The sequence below is a fragment of the Arachis hypogaea genome, chromosome 8 (assembly GCF_003086295.3).
Source record: "Arachis hypogaea cultivar Tifrunner chromosome 8, arahy.Tifrunner.gnm2.J5K5, whole genome shotgun sequence".
NCBI classification, from domain to species: Eukaryota; Viridiplantae; Streptophyta; class Magnoliopsida; order Fabales; family Fabaceae; genus Arachis; species Arachis hypogaea.
The window spans coordinates 17412330-17434579 of record NC_092043.1 but is presented as its reverse complement, the minus strand read 5'-3'; the positions used below and the strand labels follow the sequence as shown (position 1 = coordinate 17434579).

The 22250-nt window shown below is 32.2% G+C and overlaps 1 protein-coding gene and 1 pseudogene across 1 annotated transcript; both read left to right on the top strand.

The window, feature by feature from the left end:
- The first annotated feature begins 10780 nt into the window (after positions 1-10780).
- Positions 10781-13607, top strand: LOC112705087 (1-aminocyclopropane-1-carboxylate synthase 3-like). The gene is made up of 4 exons (XM_025755944.1): positions 10781-10921; positions 11054-11185; positions 11687-11847; positions 12695-13607. The coding sequence occupies exons 1-4, from the start codon at positions 10781-10783 to the stop codon at positions 13605-13607; spliced, it is 1347 nt and encodes a 448-aa protein (XP_025611729.1).
- A 2195-nt stretch (positions 13608-15802) lies between these two features.
- LOC112705085 (CSC1-like protein RXW8) lies at positions 15803-20219 on the top strand (annotated as a pseudogene).
- The last annotated feature ends 2031 nt before the right edge of the window (positions 20220-22250 follow it).

The following is a 22250-nucleotide window of genomic DNA, read 5'->3' as shown; positions in this document are numbered from 1 at the left end:
GCCATCGGCAATGAAGTCCTCTAACTCCTCATATGCTTTCCGAGAATTAAGCAGGTCAGTTTTCACGGACACAAGATCCTTGAATAGGCTTTGATAGCTGGCCTGTGCCGTCTTCCTCAATTCCGTCTCCATGTTGCATTGGGCCTGCAAAGCCTTCCCTTTCTCCCGGAGGATATCTCTCTCCTCCTTCAGCTTGGCAATTTCCTTCCTCAACTCTCCCTCATGCTCTTGATATACACGGAGCCTCCCTTCCAGCTCCTCGACCCTCGAGGTCGCCCCTAAAGAGCTGAGAGGAGCCCTATCAAAAATATCTAAGAGCTTGCCGCAGACCCCCGCCGCCTTAAGGCTCTCCTCCACCATAGTGGTAAGGTGGCCCCGAACAGACATATCATCCATGCCTATACGGGCATAAGGATAGATATTCTTTCGGACGAAAGCAAGAGCGTCCGCCTTAACCTCCCCAGAAGAGCCAGACTCTAAGAGCTTGCGCTTCTTGGGATCAGGAGAAGGTCGGACGACGGAGGACGGCTGAGAGGGAGCTGAAGAAGAAATCACCATAGGATTGGAAAGAGTTCCAACATTACGAGAAGGAGGAGGAGGAGAAATAACCCTGGCACCACCAGACCGAGCGCGAGACTTAGCTTTAGCCTCCTGGACCCTCTGAAAAGATTCTTGAGCGTTTGTCTTTGCCATTTCTGAAAAAGAAAACAATAAGCTAAAGAATCAAACAAGTCGGAATATTGAGTTAACAAGTCGGAAATTCAGCATACTAGAAAAAACTACCTAGCTGTGATTGGACAAAGGTCGGAGACCCTTGGAGAAATTTTTTAGTATCCAAATAGGGGGCCCTCCCCCACACTTCTCGGAGGAACCCCACGACGGCAGCCTCTACCTCGTCCAGGTCATCCAAACCATATTTCTCACAAGGGGAGGCCTCCAGCCAGTATAAAGGAAAGCGAGGAAGAGAATTATCATCCAGAAAAAAGGGATGATGACCCTCTACAGCTTGCACTTTGAAAAAGAAATTTTTAAAGTCATGAAAAGATTCATCAAAAAGGGTAAAAATCCTCCGACCTTGTATGGCTCGGAAGGAAACCCACTGTTGTTTATTATTCAGCCCACTAAAAGGTTTGGTCATATGAAAAAGATGGAAAAAGATTTTCAAAGTAGTCGGGAAATCCAGAGCATGGCTAATAAATTGGTAAATTTTCAAGAAACCCCAGGAGTTGGGGTGAAGTTGAGTAGGGGCAACACGACAATGCTGCAAAACAGACATCTCAAAATCTGAAAAGGGCAGAAAGACGCCCAGACGGGTGATCATACACTCGTACATAAAAAAGAAATGGGGAGCCGTTTCGTTGGCTCTCCCATGGCAAACCCGGTCCTCTAAACCGGGAACAAGCAACTCGTATTTAGGCTCATCTTCATCCGAGGTACAGAGCCGATGGTGGGTGCGAAGGTGAGTAATAAACTCCGCATCAACCAACGGCTCCTCCCCCAGAACAGTAACGTCAACCCAATCTACGGAGGCCATTTTTCTTTCTCTAAAGAAAACGAAGGAAACCTACAAAAGAAAAAAAGAAAAAGAAAAATCAAAAAGGTCTCTAGAGAGGAGGAGCCGAGCAAAAATCTACAAAACTATTCCTCTACAAAGCAAAGTCACGCGAAAAATGCAAAGAAGAAGAAAGAAACTAACCTCTTTCCGAAAATGAAGATAGGAAGAAGCAGAAGTCTCCAGGAGCACGAAAGTATAGTACGTGTAAACACAGCACGAACAAAGAAAGAAGAAGTTTGAAAGATTGCAGAAACGGAAATAGGAAAGAGAGGAAAAGTACTTATAAACATGCTAAGGGGCATAATGGTAAAAGCGGAGCAGTCATTAATGAGATTGCACCGTTACCAAAGCCCTCAATGCTTCCCCAACGGACACGACGCTTGAATTGACATAACTGTCAGAAACAAAAGGTCGCGAAAATCACGTCGGTTTATAAGACCCATGTTTCTCCAGACAAGTCGGCTACGAACCCGAGTTATATACTTGAACCCAAGCTCTAAAGAGATTTTGGGCTCAAGTAGGGGCACTGTTCATACCCTGGCCCAATGCCAAAGGTCCAGGCCCAAATAGAAGGCCTAGTCCAAAGGATTAAGCCTAGCTAAGTACCGATCTTCACATAAGAAGTCGGTATCAACCACGACTTGCCTTCAAGAAGTCGGGCATGAGATTAGCTGGCAGATAAACACTCATTCAAATGAGTAACCGCCCCTAAAATCTCTCTAACCGCTTCATAAAGCATATCTTAACCTCCCCAAGATAATGAGACGGTTAACACCCTAAAGATACGGCACTACTCCAACGGTGGTTATTGGCTCACCACTATAAATACACTGACACCCCTCAGGTATCTCTAAGCCCAATACTCTCTAGACCTGCTTACACTCTTGCTAACTTAGGCATCGGAGTGTCTTTGCAGGTACCACCCCCCATTCATTCACTCACACAAGTCGGAAGGAGGCTCCAGTGTGCGATCCAGCTCGGAGCTCACCATCTTTCGGACGATTGGGCCATCCCACGCCATCTATTCTATTAATCTCCGGTTACCCACCGTAACAAATGTGTACAAGCTTTCTCACGCGACAATAAATATCGTATACAAGAAAGTCTTTCGGAATGTTAGCTAAAAAATATGTATATATTAAAAACAAAAATATTATTTGTACACTAAAGTCAATCAGTAAAATCAATCACTAATATATTTGTATATAAATACATGTGTGATTTAATTTATTTTTAATATGTATTTATATTCCAATATATATTTTATATGATGACTAATTTTAGTAGTTAATTTTAGTGTATACATAATATAACTCTGTTAAAAATACTCATCCGTTAATTATTTAATAAATTAAAAAGTGCCAGTTTCCTCAACTTATTGGCATGTCACGCCCGTGAAAGGCACGGGGACTTCACTAGGTTATATATATATATGAAATCATAAGAAATGGCTTAGTTTGGTGAGAAACCCAAAGCTCTCCAAAGTGGACGTCTCTTAGTTTGAACCCCGCTTCTATCGTTTTGAATTTTTTCCAATTTCCATACTTGAACATATGGAGTCCCACTCGGCCGATATATATTAGAAAGCAAAGTTTAGAAGTCTTATAAGAAGGAGAGGATGTCAAAGAGATGAAAACATATATGAGAAAGAGAGGATTAAACACTAAAATAATCTTTGAAATTAGCGTCGTACACTAAAATTATTTTTAAAATTTTAGTTGCATTAATTATGTCTCTGTCTCTTTGAGATTGATAAAAGTGTACCACGTTAATCTCTGACCTATTTTTTATTAACGACGTGATGACGTGAAATGTTAGTGATACGTGTCACTCCATGCTTTGGCTATGTGTAATGGTATGATGATGTGTTGACTAGTGACACGTGGTATGCTGATGTGGATGGTTGTGCCACGTATCACATTGTTATTTAATTACGTGTCTGTATGTGCCACGTGTTACAATAATATTCGTCCACGTATCATTCATTATGTCATCATTGTAGATGCATCAAATTAGTCCCTCACTTTCAATTCTATTTTTTCACATATATTTTAAATATAAGTATTTTTATAAAAAAAAAATTAAAATTTTATTTTTAATTATATAATTTTTTCTATAATAATTTAACATTAGTAAATTTTGTAATATATAAGTATGTTATTATAAAAAAATAATTATATGATTGAGTAGACACATTTTTTTATAAAAAAATATGCGTTTTTAATAAAATATCAAGAATTAAAATACACATTTTTTCCAGTTCTTATGAAATATACGTTTTCGTTGTGTGTAAATGGGTTAGATTGAAAGCACTTTAAACATTCTCACTACTATTCCATCCTCTTCAATCTAGACGAAAGAAGTGGGAGTGTTTGAAATGTCTTCACGTCAACTTCAAAATGACTGTTAGGGATACCCGCAAGAGAAAAAATGTTTTTATAAAATTACTTGCATTTAAATAACATATGAAAAAATAGAATTGAAATTAATGAATTCAAATATATTGAGAATTTTTAATTTATAGAAAAAGAGAAAAAACTAGTGAAGCGACTAGTTTGGTGTACGACATTCAATTTCAGGGATTAAAATGAGTCATTTAATGTAAAGTGAGAGACTAATTTGTTGCATCTACAACGATGACATAATGGATGACACGTGGAAGAATTTTGTTGCGATACGTGGCACAAACAGAGACATGACCAAATAGCATTGTGACACGTGGCACAACTATCTACATCAGCATGTCACGTGTCATTGGTCGACATATCATTATACTATTACACGTGGTCAAATTATGGAGTGACACATGTCGCTAACAGTCTACGTCATTAAGCCATGTCATCATGTCGTTAATGAAAAATATGTCAGAGACTAATGTAATGTATTTTTGTCAAACTCAGAGATGTAATTAGTGTAATTAAAATTTTATGGATAATTTTAATATACAACGTCAATCTCAAAGACTATTTTAAAGTTTAACTCGAAAAGGAGAAAATATGAATGCTAAGTCTGACCAATCAACCAATAGGGCCTTTCTTAACTTAAAGCTGAGGGTTAGTGCATTGTGGGCCATGCCGTTTATGCATGCGACGTACATGGATTGCAAGTTTAGCGAAGGAAGGAGAAATGAGCATTGAGTAGGGAGTAGGGACTAACATGATAGATCATTGATACATCATAAAATATAATGATGCGATTTGATTCACATCTAGTTGATTCTATTTAGTGGGACAACATTCTAGTAGAGTAAATAATCTCAAAAAAATAACAATAGAATAAATATCCAAATTCAGGTGTTTATTCTTGATAAATTATTGTCGAAATTAAATGTTTGAAGTACATATTTATTTTTCAATTATGCATGTATGTATTAGGTTGCCACTGATTATGGACTTTCTTAGACACAAAAGTTATATGTCTCTGATATATAGAGCATCATGTAACTTGATGATTATGGAGTCTTTTCATACGATCCGTCAAAACTAAAAGCTACGTGGCAATGGCCCGATATGTCCATGATGTAGAACACCATGTGTATCTTGATGATTATGGAGTCTTTTCATACAATCCATCATAACTCTTGAAAACCAATAGGTTTCTTGTCCCCGACTATTTGCTTGTTTGCTCTCAACAATGGAGACTTTTTTTTTTCCTTTGGTCTGAGATTTACAAAAAATAAAAAATAAGCAGGACTCATTACAAGCAAAATGCAGAAATTTACAAGTTACAAATCCTTGGGCTTAATATTGGTAGTCAAAATAAAACGCTTGGCTTACTTATTTATGTTGAGATCTTAAAAGAATAAAATTTCTGCTAAGAAGTTAAAAAAGTATTGTGATAAAACAAAATATCTATACCATTGCGATAAAGATGATTCTTTTATAAGTAAAACATAATTATTTATTAGGAACTACATTGATTTTGTTGCTAGTCATAAAAAAGGACAAATTACTTAATGGTTCAAAACTATTTAAAAAATAGAGGAAAAAATCAAATCTGTAATTATTTACAGTTAAGTTGAAAAAAACAGTGTTCCATACCTGAGCCATCTATTTTCCTTTACACACAGCTTATTGCAAAAATTGCAAAAGAGTTTTTTAACTTAAATAAAATAAAAAACAAAATTAAATTACATGAATTTCCTAAATAAAATTTTAATACATAAATTTCTAGTTTTTATATTTATATAACAAAAAAATCTAGAAAACTAACTACAATATAAACTAACTAAGTCAACTCATTTTTATTTTTAATTTTAAAATTCGAAAAATGAGTGAAGATTTGTTTTTTATAACGAATTTATTTTACAACTAATTAACTAGAGTTGGCTTTACTCCTAATTGATTCTCTACCAGAACTGTTATATAAATCGTGTTTTGAGGTTAATTTGTAAAATATTACACCATATGGCAATTTATACTAGAAAATTATTTCACAAAATAAATATAAATCATCTTAGAGTAGTAAGTGTTCAGAGATCAACATAAATCCCAAGGTTAAGAGAGTAACATTTTTTTCTAAAAACACACTTGGGTAAGACAATGCGAGAATAGATAAAACACAGACACTTATCACGATTTATGTGTAAAAAGGTAAATCAACAAACAGTTAAAACGATTTATGGAAAAAATAAGTCTATAAATTATCATTTACTAATAAGAACAATTATAATTTAGGAGTAGAACTTTAGACATGACCAACAACAGTAATATCCTCACAAAATTTTAACCATAAAATCTTAACAAAGTTATATTTTATTTAACCTCCTAAATGTTTTATAAAAATTATATCATTTTCAATTAATCAAACAAAGAATTACAGTCAATCACTAATCATCGAAATTTTACTAAAAAAATATATAACTAAAAGTAAATTAAGAATATATTATTTTTATGGTATAAAAATGAGGAATTTTTATTAAATAAAAAATAAAAAATTTTATTTACAATTTATATTATATTAATTTATTATAATAAATTATATAATTTATATGGTATCAATTTAAATTTAAGATAGAATGTAGGTTAAAGATAATAACATATAAAATAATAAATTATCAAAGTGGGTAAAATGTATTCGATGAGTATTATAATAATAAAAGTTTGATAAATTTATTATAGATAAATTAGAGTATCTTAAACAATCAACTTAAACCTTAAAGTTAGAGTATTTTAAATAACAAATAAACTCAAACTAAAAATTAATAATTAAGTAGCTTAATCATAAACACACTTGAAAGAGAAGTTTAAAAAGTTTTATCTTAGACAATAATAATAAAAAAAAAACAGAAACAATAAATATATTTATGAGAAAAATCTAAAAAAAATTATTTTATAAATTGACAATACAATTATTATCAAGTATAAGAATAACTAATTATGAATTGCAATGCGTCATATATTGATCGAATGAAAATTACTTAGATATTATCAAAGGAAATTACTCAAATATTGTTGAATAGAAACTAAAAGAGAATTACAAGGGTTAATCATATTTGCAATTGGAATACAAATGGCATAAGAAGTGAACTGCATAGGAGGGGCCAGAGAAGCATGAAGTCTAGGACAAAGTATCGTGTTAGAAAGTCTATGTAAGGTTTACCCACTACAATCATCATTACTTATTTTTCAGAAGCACAATGAAAGGTATTGTAGTTTTCAAGCTGACGAAATTATTCTCTTCTATTTGCTATTTTTTTTTCTTTCTAACAAAAAAAATTGTAACTTAAAATTATTTTTAAAGGATACTTTAGTTTAACACAATTAAACAAATTTAATTAATTCTATTAAGGAGTTTTTAGTAATTTAAAATTATTTTTAAAGGATACTTTAGTCTTTTAAAATTAAAGCTAAAAAAAATTTAGTTTTTTTAAGTGAACTTAGGATATTTTAGTTATTTTAAAAAAATTTAAATTTTGATTTGTAATATAATTGAACAACTCTAAACATAAAAAAGACATTTTAGCCTTTTTAATATTAATCTTTTAATATTTTTTTAAAGAATATTTAAAAGTTTTTTAAACTCTTTTAAAAAATTAATCAAAAAGATATTTTAGTAAGTTAAAATTAATTTAAAATTTATTTTGATATTAAAAAATATATAATATATTTTAAAAAATAAAAATATTTGTTAATGTGAATTATATAATCCACATGACAATTGTCATTAAACTATGTGTTTATTATATATATATATATATATATATATATATATATTGAAATAAACACTCTTGAAATAACCTGAATTTAAACCTATTTATGATATAAATTTAAGCCTATGTTATGACATGTCATACCGATAGAATACGTTTATTTTCATGTACTCCTAGAAGAGATAGGACTTCTACTTATGAACAAACAAGAAACTTAGGGGAACACATGGAGTAACAAAATATCACCACATATTAGTGATTCCAGAAAGATTAGAGTTGCTGTACATGCAACCCAACCACGATGCACTTTGGTTCCATGTCACTTTACTGCTTCTTCTAAAATTGTGCACTTAAGAAACACCAATAATAATAATGCTATTTAAACTCATATTAAGTACTTATTATATCTAACTATCCTATTCACAAAGCCACAAGATTCACTAATATTCTTTCTCTGTTTATCTTTTTAATCTAGCTGTATATTTCAAATGTTTTTATTCAAGTGGAGTGTAGATATCATTTTTAATCTTTAGGAGACATATTAAAGACTATTATCCCACCACTATATTATGAGTTCTCTATAGCTCGTGCTATAAATTATTCCACAGTCCTTAACTTTGTGCCTGCACAGTTCATGCTTGAGCCATAGGCCAGATCAGAACCCATTATAAAGTTCCCTAATGTAGAAAATTGTATCCACAATAAAATTCCAAATAAGTAAAAATATAAAAAAAATTGTTTTGAAAAATCATGCTTTTACTTCCAATGACACATTATCTGATTCCTTTCCTATTAGATAACATTATGGTAAGCATTTATGTATGTAGGTATGTACTCTGTACGTAATTTCTTCATTCCAAGCAGATATGTATGAATTATTGGACATTATTCTTCTTGCATGATGGGGAGAGGTTGGAGAATGCAGCAAGGTAAAAGCAAAACTAAAGAACCCCAAATAAGCAAGCTAGTTGTTTTCCAATCACAGTTGGTGTATAAACATGATCTACTACAAATAAGAGACAGAATCCATGGGCACGAATGGCCGACAAGGATTGAGGTTGGGGAACATGATGACTAGAGTAATGGGGTCCTATCAAGTGACAAGTAGTAGCACGCAGCAAGGTCCAACATACACATGTGAATTTCATCAGCAAAGTACTTGCGATTCTCATTTATCTGCATTTGTCATCATATATAGAATTGAATATATAGATATTTCTATATATAAAGTAAGATAATATAAATAGATCAATAACCAACTTGGCTAGATTGATATCTAGTGATTAGTTTTTTTGTTTGTTTAAATAAATATTAAAAGTTAAAATGTTATCTCATGTATATTGCAAATTCATTAATGAATTTTTCATTTCAAAAATACTAAATAGAAAATAAATTTTAAAATTCAATTAAAAATTAATTTTTTTATTAATATCAATATTTTTAATTTTAAATTTTCAGTTATAAATTTAAATTTTTTAAAAATAAAAATTTAACTACTATCAACTGCTTAAAAATAAAATTTTTGTTATTTTTCTAAATTTTAATACATATAAAATGAATTATATAAAATATTTCAAAATTTTAACCTTTGAAAATCCTATCTAAGGGCTAGTCCAATGCAGAAGAACTGAATAAGGCATTTAGTTGAAGGGGATCCATAATCATGATCAGTAAGCAAAATTTGATTAAGGAGATTTAACATGGATGCAAATATAGCTCGTGTTCTTTTGAATAATTATTGTGAAAGATTATATATTGTTGAAAAAATTTATTTTATTATTATATATATAAAAATAAATAAGTATAATCATATTATCTATTTAATATTTTATTTATATATGATAGTCTCACTACTATTATTTTATAAAAAAAAATGAAGATTACTTATTAATTAGATCTTAATAAAAATAAATTAAATACTATTTCAGTTAGAATTTAATAAAATAATATTCATTAAATATAAATAAAGTTTCAGAATTTAATTTTAATATGCAAAATAATTTTATAATTTTTATCTATTAAAGAGTTATTATTCAACCAAATTTAATAAATTTTGGTGGAAAACATTAAAATCCACATATTAAGATGAGAAATAATAAATTAAGGTTATGATCAACCACTTCTCACTATTAGAAATTAAAATCTTTAAATTAGAATAATGTTGTGGATATCTATATTAGAAATACTAGGAGGCTAAATAATTTTGAAAAGTCCAATTAAATGGTCTCTTTTTTTATCTAATTTTTTTCCTTTTTCTTTTACCTTTCTCCTCCTTAGTTATCATCATCATCACAGCAAAGAAAAATAATTTAGTACATCAATTTTGATACATAATACAAAATTTTAATACACATTACATAAATTTTTAAAGCACAATATACTCATAACATAGACTCATTCGCTCCCTTTTCTTCTTTTATACATGTGTAGCAAAATTACCGAGCATATAAATTTTGGTAAACAGCGTATTTTTAAATGATCACATATTTAAAAAATTGACTCACAAAATTTTTTATATTATATCAATAATTTTCTATGTTTTTAACCAAAATTTGTGTGTTATGTTAATTAAAAAAATACAAAGAAAAAAAATGTGTAGGCATAATATATAAATAAGTTTTGTTGGACATATTAAAAAAAATACTTGTGTTGTGTACATGTAGGATCATTGGAGATATATTCTTAGGAAACAATACTTAGTCACGTGAACATGTTCGATTAATAACAAATTTTGTAACTCATGAAGCTTTCACTAGTTTCTAATAACTATAATTTAACTTACCTTTCTAACTTAGTTATAGGCTATAAATAAGCTAATTAGTTTAATTACAGCTAAAAAGGTATTCTATGTTATTCACTTGTCATTCTCGTACCCCTTATAAATATTGAACCTCTTGCTGCCTAATTTTTAGCTACTCAAATATCGAAGCCCTTTCCATTTCAAAACTCTTGCATTCTAGAATTCTAAAAAAATATATTGAATCACTTTAGATCATTCCTTTTGGTTCTCAAATTTTTTTAAGGGAGTTAATTAATATAAAGACACTAGATAGTATCTACTAATCAATAAAATAATGTTGTCTAGAAAGGCTAGTAAGGACTCTCATGGTCAAGACTCTTCTTATTTTCAAGGATGGCAAGAGTATGAGAAAAATCCTTATCATCCCATTCAAAATCCAATGGGAATCATTCAGATGGGACTTGCAGAGAATCAGGTTAGTTTTTTATTTATTACATGGATATTTATGTTTGAGATTTTTTTTTAATTTCCACAATAATAATAAATATATAAATATATTGTTTCAACATCAAGCTATGCATGTCTAACTGATTGACAACTTTTGTAGCTTTCATTTGACCTTCTTGAATCTTGGCTCCGAAGAAACTCTAATACAATGGCATTGAAGAAAGATGGAGTTTCTGCATTTAAAGATCTTGCTTTGTTTCAGGATTACCATGGTTTGCCAGCTTTCAAAGAAGTAAGATATGATTTTTCAAGCTAATTTATTAAAAAAGGAAGAGAAGCTCTTGTTTCATTTATATATTTTGTTTGCAATATATAGAGATATTTATCCAAAAGAAGATAAATTTTTCAAATGAAAAGCTTAATGCTCTATCTATTTATGATTTAAGGAAAAAATACATAGGACTATATGACTTCAATAATTAAAACCGTCCAACTGTTGGATGCTAGGAGTGTATATATGCATATGAAGTCAACTAAGAATAGCATTCTCTTTTTTAATTTTATAGAAATAATTCTATACGGTATCTTTTTTAGTCATAAAAAGAAATTTTGAGAGCATAATTTATTTATATCACAAGGTATTATTATTAATTAGAAAAACACGAATTTTTCTTTAATTTTCAATCTTTTAAAAAATTTATTATTTAATTAATTTAAATACTCACTCTCAGTATTAATTGGTTAAAAAATCAACATACCGTTATTAATTACTTTTGGTAAAATTTTGTTGTAGGCGTTAGTGAACTTTATGACAAGCATGAGAGGAAACAAAATCAAATATAGTTCAGACAAGCTTGTTCTCACAGCTGGAGCAACCGCTGCAAATGAAATTCTCATGTTTTGTCTGACTGACCCTGGCCAAGCCTTCATCCTCCCCACACCCTATTATCCTGGGTATAGCTTCCTTCCATTTTAAATGAATAATTGAAGCATCACATATATAGAGTAAACTATTAAAAAAAAGCAAAACTATTAATAAAGAAGTAAAGTAAATATCACAACTCTTGCTAATAATATTAGTGTATCAATAATCAGATAAATATTGATTTACTGTTTTATTTATTAAATATATGTAAAATTAAAAAAATAAAATTAGTTAAAATAACTAATAGTTCGTAATGTATAAGTTTTTAATTCAAGTATTGAAAATATGTTATGAATTATATATAATAAAAAAAATTTTAAAAAATAAAGATGTGCCCTAATCTTTTATATATTTTTATTATATATAATAATTACATATAAAAGAATATAGATATAATTAATTTGACAAAATTATTTTAATGACTTATTAAATAAATAATAATATTACATAATTAAATCATTTTAATAATTAAATTTAATTAAGTTAGCCTAAAAATTTATTGGCACATATTATACAATACATATGTATTCATGCTTTTTTTTACATCGGTTAAACTTAATTATAAAAATGACTTCTTTGTCTAGTATTTTTTTTTTGTTAAACAAAAGACATCCTTCAAATTATAACCTGTGTCTATGTTTCAAATAACGATTATTATATGTGTACATTAAAATCAATTATCAAAATTAATTATCAGTATAAAAATATATGTATGGAATATAAATATATATTAAAAATAAATTAAACCACAATTATACATAAATACATTGGTAACTAATTTTATTAACTGATTTTTTAGTACGAATAGCATTTTTGTTCAAATTATATAAAAGGCAGATAAGATGTTGAAGATGTAATTGGGTGGCTCGCATGCAGGTTCGATAGAGATCTGAAATGGCGAACCGGGGCTGAGATTGTTCCAATGCATTGCTCAAGCTCAAATGGTTTTAGAATCACTCGTTGCGCCTTAGAACAAGCCTATCAATTAGGCCAAGAATTGAACCTCAAGATCAAAGGAGTACTAGTGACTAACCCCTCAAATCCACTAGGCACCACAATGACCAAAACAGAACTGAACCACTTGCTCGATTTCGCAATCGACAAGAACATTCACATAGTAAGCGACGAAATCTATTCAGGCACCGTCTTCGACTGCTCCTCCACCACCGGTTTCACAAGCATCATGGAAGTGCTGAACGAGAGAAACAACAATAATTATAATAACATTAGGAACCATATTCACATGGTGTATAGTCTCTCAAAGGACTTAGGTCTCCCTGGGTTTAGAGTAGGTTTGATTTACTCAAACAATGAAAAAGTTATCGCCGCAGCCACAAAGATGTCAAGCTTTGCACTTGTTTCGTCACAAACTCAATTCATGCTTTCAAACTTGCTATCCGACGCTAAGTTCATTAAGAAATACATGGTGGAGAACCAGAGGAGGTTGAAGAGGCGCAAGGACATGCTTGTGCGTGGATTAAGGAAGGCAGGGATATCGTGTTTAAGGAGCAATGCTGGATTGTTCTGTTGGGTGGACATGAGGCACTTGTTGAGTTCAGATTCGTTTGAAGCGGAGAAGGAACTTTGGAAGAGGATTGTGTGTGAGGTTGGTTTGAACATATCACCAGGGTCTTCTTGTCATTGCTCTCAGCCAGGGTGGTTTAGAATTTGTTTTGCTAACATCTCCGAAGATGCATTGCACCTTGCCATGCACAGGATGAAGGTCTTTACAAGCTCAATCTTCTCTGTTCGATTTCCCATCATCATGATGAGAAAGAAATCATTTTAAGATTTTCCTAAAAATATATTGTACTATGTACTCTCTTCATCAGCTACCATTAATAAAATATGTTTTTTATTTATATATTTTATAACATTTTTTTCTTAAAAACACAAATTCACATGTATAATCATATATAACTAATGTACCTGAAATATTGATCTTCTTCGTGTAAAGTTCAGCTAAGAAACTAATTTTTTTTGGATTAATATCAACTCATTTTAAAAAAAAATTATTTTAAATCCTAACCTTTTTAAAAATAAGAGTTAAAAAAATAAATTAAAGAATTCTCTCTTCTCATCCTTGCTTGCTCGTAAACAGGACAAACAGAACAAAAAAGATTAAAAAGAGAGAAGAAAAACACTCTCATCAATAATCAATAATCAACAACAACAATCATTCACATATAACCAAACATAACACCTTTTTTTTTAATTTGCAAACTGCAGTGTCAGAGCTAAAGTACGTAAGAGAAAATTGGTGAATCAAATTGTGATTGAGCTGAAGTTGAAAAAAAAAGTGTTAATAGAGACATCTACCACCCTTTCGCTTGTATCGGTGTGGTTAGGTTCCGAGACAGCCAAACAATTCGAAGCTCTCACTTTGGCATGGCTCAAGAAGAAGGGAAACAGGGTTTTATGCTAATCATTGGCTACGCATAGTGATTATTTGATATAATTTGAACTCCAGCACAAATCCAATATTGCAATTTGCAAACAAAAGTAAACATATGATTTTCCGTTTTCTTATTTGCAAACAACAGAAGATTGAATAGAAAAAGGAGAAGAAGAATAGCACGGTGTCGGCGACTACGCCTTAACAAGAATCTACTGTCCGGTGTCACCATGGTCATCGACGAGATTAGGAGGTGCAGTGGTGGCAGCAGCTTCTCAGACGAGCAAAGACAGAAATAGAGAGCTCAGCAGCAACATCAAACCTCCTCACCGCCATAATTTCCTTCAACTTTTTCTTCCTCCCATCGTTTTCTCTCTCGTTTTTTTCTATGATATGCTTCTCTCTCTATTTGCGCCGCATTCTCTCATATTCCATCGTTGAAGGCGACAACATCAATGACTCCTTACTTCGTTGGCATCGTGGTCTTCTTCTCCCACTTCCGTCTTCTTCTTCTTATTGGCTAAAAAATTTAGATATAGTTATACTTCCTAGCAATTTTTGTGATTGTTAGCCATCAAGTAGCATTAATGATGATTTGATGGTGTGAGATTGGTGTGAGATTTCATCGAATGACTCACATTTTTCTGCTGGTTACGCCAAAATTCAATAAAACTGGCCCCTAGACTTTTCCGTGGGAAATTTAAAAAATTTGGAGTACACAAATCAGATCCTTCTATTTATATTTAAAAAATTTAAAAAATATTCGATATGTGTATTTCAATTTTTTTAAATTTTTTAAACACAAATCGAAAGGTTTGAATATAAAAATCGGACAGTCTAATTTCTGTATCTTTTACAAATTCGACAATCCGATTTTTACAATTCAAAAAAATATTATTGTTAATCTAATCTTAACAATAAAAATGTGTATTGCGGGTGGGGTTAGAAAAATAAAATTTTATAAAAAAATGAATAAAATAGTCTAAAAATAATATTATTTTAACAAAAATAATTTTAAAATTAAAAAAAATTGATTTCGATTTCAAACTTTAAAAATTTATTTATTTTTTCTACTAACTTTTTAACTTTGGAATAACTGTATAACTACCTAAAAAAAGTATAGGAAGATAATGAATTTAGTGAATAATAATAATAATAATAATAATAATAATAATAATAATATGAATGTGAGAATTATGCATGAGCATAGGTATGCATGAAAAAGGTATATGATGGCATACTGGCATGGATTGATTGGGTGATGGCCGCGTGGGCAACAGGATACGTTTCTACTTTCTAGCGCTATTTGCATATCCTCTATGGCTGCATGCAGATGCGACCTTTCATGCGATTTCATTCCCTCACCCTCACCCTCCTCCTCCTCTTCCCCTCTCACACAAAATCAGATTAAATTAAATCCCGCGAATACTGAAATTAGGGTTTTCAATTTTCTTCATACATTGTTATTGATTATTCATCCCTATATGTGCAGGTACTTGTCTTCTATTCCCAATGTTAATTATTTCATGCGTACGTGAAACAATCATCTTTTAAATAACGTTGTTTAGTTTTCATCAGGCGTCCCAGAATCCCAGAAGTACGTTGTTCCAACTTCATGGGAATGTTTGTCGTGCACTTTCCATGATGAGTGCAAGATGAGTGGATGCCGCATATACAGGACTTTACAGGTGAAGCAGAGCATCAAGATCTTTGTTTTGAGACACATTAATTAATTGCAATGTTTGGTTGTATGAGAAGAGATGGACATCAATGGTCTTCTAACATCAACTGGAATAAATATTGGTCTATGCGTGGGGCTGTTTTCACTATATTCAGTGTTAAGGAAACAACCAAGCAATGTTAATGTGTACTTTGGAAGAAGGCTTGCATCTCGGCGTTTAAGACATGTTGATATCTTGGAGAGATTTGTGCCTTCCCCAACATGGGTCAAGAAAGCATGGGAAACAACTCAAGATGATATTCTCACTATTGGTGGCTTGGATGCTGTTGCTTTCAGTAGGATGCTTGTCTTTAGGTAATAAAGAAAAGTATAGGTAGACAATGAAAATATTAAATAATATGAACAATAAATATGTTGGATGTTCAATTCAATATTAAAATTTTGTAATCTAGGAATGTAGTGTGTTTTTATTTTATTGGGCCAATTTTAGGCTCATTATTCACATTGTTCACAAAAACTATTGACTATCTAGCAAAGTCCTTAACGAAATTCAAAAATCTTATATATTCTCAATCTCCCTTAATTAACTGTTATTTTTCATCTTCTTCTACAGTATTCGAATGTTTTCTGTTGCTACTGTCATCTGCTTTGTTCTGGTGCTTCCAGTTAACTACCATGGTCGGGAGAGACTCTATAAGAATATACCTTTGGAGTCATTGGAAGCATTTACCATTGAGAATGTCAAGCAAGGATCCAGATGGTATCACCTTTTTCACTTACAAAGAAAGAATTGAATCTGCCACTGAGAAAAACATTTCTTATTCTTTTATTTCATTTCAGGCTTTGGGCTCATTGTCTTGCATTATACATTATAACTATAACAGCCTGTACTCTTCTATACTTTGTAAGGACTTAATTAATTACCTGCATCATTTACTTGTCTGCAATAGTATAAAGAGAAACTATTTTGTTGATATCAGGATTTATTTGTGTTCATCAGGAATATAGGCACCTTACTGACTTGCGGTTAATACATATTATTGGGTCAGCTCCAAATCCAAGTCAATTTGCAATTCTGGTCCGAGGAATACCCTGGTCTCAAGAAAGCACATATTGTGACACAGTGAAAAAGTTTTTTTCATATTATTATGAATCAACATATTTGTCTCATCAAATGGTGTACAACTCTGGTGTAGTTCAGAAATTGAAGGTCTTGCATGCTTTTAAATTTTGTAGGCTATTTAGCATTATATATTTTCGAGTAAATATCTTTTAGGTCTCTAAACATTTGTTTTAAGGATGAAGTATCTTTTTACGGTTCGAAAATTCCTTAACCGGTTTCTAATTAATAATTAGTCTAAATAGTTCTTATTATTGGTCTTATTACAACAACCACTTAAATCAATAATAGGAGTAGCTTAGACCAATTATTTAAAAAGTTAGAAACCAATTAGGAATTTTCTAATGGTAAAAAAATACTGTCTTTTGAACAAATGCTAAATTGAGAAGATATTTACTCTGTTTTCTCTTTAATTTGTTCATAAACATTTTTTTTTTCTCCCCTTCTCTCTCTCTTAATCATCATCTTTCTCCAGGATAACGCAAAACATATGTGTAAGGTGCTTAGTCGTTCGATGACTCGTTGTGGGCACGGGTTCAGCCATTGCTGCTTCTGTGGAGGATTTAAAAATTCTATTGATTTTGCGATGCGCTACAATGACATAGAAACAGATTCAAGAAAGGTTTTGAAATGAATTCAATATTCTTATGAAAGCATATAAGCTTAGCCTCTTGTTTAATGTTTTATTCATTCTGATGCCACATATGATAACTAATTAATACAGGAATCAGGGACTGCTTTTGTATATTTTAAGACTCGGTATGCTGCTTATGTTGCTGCCCAAAATCTTCAAACCTCACATCCTATGTTATGGGTGACAGACTTAGCCCCCGAACCAAACGATGTTTATTGGTCCAACCTTTGCATACCATATAGGCAAATCTGGCTCCGTAGGATATCCACATTCGGTGCTGCTGTCACTTTCATGATTGTGTTCATTATACCTGTCACCTTCGCACAAGGCTTGACTCAACTAGACAAGCTTGAGAAAATGTTCCCTTTTCTAACAAGAGTACTAACACAGTAAGATATAGATAGATAGAGTAGTTGCATATTAACGAGTAGTTGCATATTAACAAAAATGAAAATACAGTTTGTTAGTTCGCTATAAATTGGACCACTATACATGCTTCTTATTTCTTTTTTGTTTCCTAGGAAATTTATGAATCAACTGGTGACCGGTTACCTACCAAGTGTTATTTTGGTTTTGTTTTTGTTGGCTGTTCCACCGGTGATGATGCTATTGTCAACAATGGAGGGGCATATTTCACGCAGTATAAGGAAGAAGAGTGCATGCCTCAAAGTTTTGTTTTTCACAATCTGGAATGTGTTTTTTGTTAATGTTTTTGCTGGCTCTGTTATCAGCCAGCTCTCAGTGTTTGCCAGTGTATCAGAATTACCTGCCCAACTTGCCAAGGCAGTCCCGGTGCAGGTGATTACTTTAGTTTGCTTCTAACTGTTCTATGATTAAACTAGTAATGCTAGGGAACCAACATTATAGCAGCTAATTTCAGCCAACGTTATAAACAAGTCCAATACGAAGCCCACTAAATATGAATTTTTGTTGAGTTTGGATCTCAGATACTTTTTCTAATTGAGTTTGTTAAAGTTAATTGTGATGCAAGCTTGTATCTGGATTCAAATTTAGCGGAGTTTAGGTGTATTATTAGAGATTTTAAGGGATGTTGGATCTCGGGCTGTTCTGGAAGCATTTCTCCTAATCTATCATCAGATTTGAATTATTTGCTGCTTGAAGGGGGTTGATTTTGGCTTGGGATTGCGGTTTGAAAGATATTATATGTGAAACAAATTGTTTTGACATTCTACCCCTCATGCATGATCTTACTAGTAGATATTCATCTGAAGTAACAGATTTGGCTTGTTCACGTTGAGTGGGTATCTCGGGAAGTAAATAGAGCTGCAGATTGGATGACTAGATATGGTGCCAAGAGTAACTCTAATTCTAAGCCTTGTGTTAATCTCCAGCAAATCATTCGCTCGGATATAAGATAATATTTGCTTTGTTTCTTTGACATTGGTTGCAATATTAGTAGTGTAAAATTGGCTCTTAAGACTTTATCTTGTTAAATAGGCACCTTAATTAACCAGCATGCATGTTGCAGGCTACTTACTTCACAACATATGTATTATCATCTGGATGGGCAAGTCTGGCATGTGAAATCATGCAGGTGTGTCCTCTTTTCTACAACCTGTTCCGGAGATACATTCTGAGGAGTAAGGATGATTCAGAAGAAGGCACTCTCACTTTTCCATATCATACCGAAGTTCCAAGGGTCTTACTCTTCGGATTCCTTGGCTTCACCTGCTCTATTCTTGCTCCATTAATATTGCCCTTCTTACTCTTCTACTTTTCCCTTGCATACCTCGTTTACCGCAACCAGGTTAATTACTTAGCTTCAAACTTCAACCTACCCTTCTCTTAATTATTTGCTAGCTAATTAAACTTGTTTGTTTTTATTTTTAGATTCTGAATGTGTATGTTACAAAATATGATGGTGGGGGAAAGCTATGGCCCATTGCTCACAACTCAGTGATATTTTCATTGATCGTGTCTCAAATTATTGCACTCGGTGTGTTTGGACTAAAGCGATCAACAGTTTCATCTGGGTTTATCATTCCACTTTTGATCGGTACCATTCTATTTCACATATATTGTAATCAGAGATTTCATCCTGCATTCAAGAACCTTGCAACACAGGTAAAGCCTCTGTTTCTTGCCCTCTGATTTCTCTCACTCAGGCATAATGCATTGGTGGAAACTTAGGTGCAGTCGACTTTACGTGAAATTAATATTTAAGAGCCGTTAGATAATTTTACTTATTTGACTAAATTTTTATCTAACGTCTCTCAGATATCAACTTCACGTGAAGTTGACTTTCATCTAATGCATTCATTATGCATGCGCACGTGTTAGTTACAACATGTTTTTGTATTATGTATGTCTTAGGTTCTTATTGACATGGACCGTAGAGATCAGCATTTAGGAAAGATGGAAGAGATCTATGAACAAGTGCATTCATTCTATTGCCAGTTTCCCACTCGATCTGCTTCTAGTTCTGAACGATCTGCCGGAAGCTATCGAGGGATGACCTCAGACCATGTTTCGCCCGCTCCAGAAACTCTGGATGCAGGTTTATTTCCGCGTAATGCTAGAGAGACAATAATACCAAATTATCTTCTTTAATTTAGCATCTATAATTTTATATATGTAACACTTATAATTACATGTTTATTACATTTGAAATTTGTTATTTATTTTAACAATAATTTAAAAATATAAAATAACAAACATTAAAAAAACTAAACAAAACAGTAAGTTATGACTTCCTGTAGTTCCAAATTATACCTCCAAACATTATTCTTATTTCCTTAGCTTTTAAGTTATTGTTTTCAATCTCAAGCAGTATTAATATATTACTAATTAATAACATGACTATATATATATGCTTTTATCTTCAGACAACGACGGCATTGATATTAATATCCAAAGACAGAGAGACATGGCATGGCCACTTGGTGATCTAGTTTAGTGCTTGCATTGGCGGCAAGTGACGGAGTTCTTAATTAGAATTAGGGTTGTAGATATGACTTGTGAGATACTGAGATTAATGGTGGATGAAGATAGTCAAAGATTAAAATGAGTATAAGCTAAGCCAAGAAGAAAATAGCTGGAAATGGAAAGTAGTTAAATGTGCATTTTTATCCTTGTGCAATGTAAACGTACATCCCGCTATAACAATTTATACCTGAATGCGTTTAAAATGAGTATAAATAATTTTATAATTATTAAATATGTTATTTTTATGAATTATTGAATTTTATTAAGTAAATATTAAAAATTGTTTAAAAAAACATTGATAAAATTTAATAAATATAAAATATATTAACACATAATTCTTTTATTTAGATACATTAATTTTTTAATAAACTTAAAAAGTAAAGCCACGGTTATTTTAAAATAGAAAAAGTAAATAATTATTTTTTTGATAAACAACTGGAAATACCTTGTTGGACATCAACGGCTAAATTGATCACTCCGCAATTTGATGGCATGAGACCAAAGGTCTAGAAGAGTGTAAATTCCTCTTACTTGGAGGTAGAGATCCACCACAGTTTTAAATCAGTCTCTATTTCAATAATTACAAAGCCAAAATTTAAAGTAAGAGAAGGGTTAAAGTTCGATTTTGGTCTTAATGTAGGGGTCGAAAATTTGTTTCGTCCTCAACTTTTTTTTTACTACAAAATGATTCCCAAAATTTCAGTTTGTTTTAAAATCGTTCTTTTTACCAATTTTATTTTTTTATTACCAAATTACCCCTCATTAAAAAATTATAAAATAAAATAAATATAAAATAAATAAAACAAAAAAGAAAGAAAGGGATACAGAGAGAATCGGTGGGAGAGAGAAAGAAGGGGTGGGGCACGAGAAACGGGGAGGGGGGAGGGGGAGGAAAAGGAAGCCGCTGTCCCGCCGCCGCAATTCCGCCGTCCCGCCGTCGTCGCCGTTGCCTCTTCCCTCCTTCTCTTCTTCCCTGTCTCGAATCTCCTCGAACCAGAGCTCATCGCCGGCGAGCCTCTCCTGCTTCACCATGGCGCAGCAACGTGGAGCCTCCCCTGGATTTTAATTTTCTATTAAAAAAAAAAAGAAAAAGGGTTACATGGGAGAAGGAATTAGGGGCGGGGGAAGAGGAAAGAGGAAAGGGGAAGGGGAAGGAATCCACTGCCGCAGTTGCCGCTGCTGCCGCCGGTCCTCTCCCCTCACCGCTTGCTGTTGTTCTTCCTTACTCGCCGCTCTCCTTGCTGCTCTCCTCGCCGCTCATCACTGCTCCCCGCATCCTCTCCTCCTCCTCCTCCTCCTCCTCCTCCTCCTTCTTCCCTTCTTTGTGAACTGAATTTCTTATTTGTTTGTGGAATTTGTTGTAGAATATATTCTGATTTGGAATATCTAATTTTTGTTGTGGAATTTCTTATTCTGATTTTTGTTGTAGAATTTTTTTGCTTGTAGAATATTGAGTTTGTCTATTAATGATATGGGTTTTGGATATGTTGATGTTGCTGCAATGTCATGCTATGTTGATTAGGTGAATTTCTGCTTTTGATTTGGCTTGAATTTGGAATTTTGATGCTGCTTAGATCCATTATTGTTCTTCTGCATCATTGTTGTTCTTCTGCGTTTGTGCAACTGCTTATGGTTAATGTTGAGGAAGAAGATGGG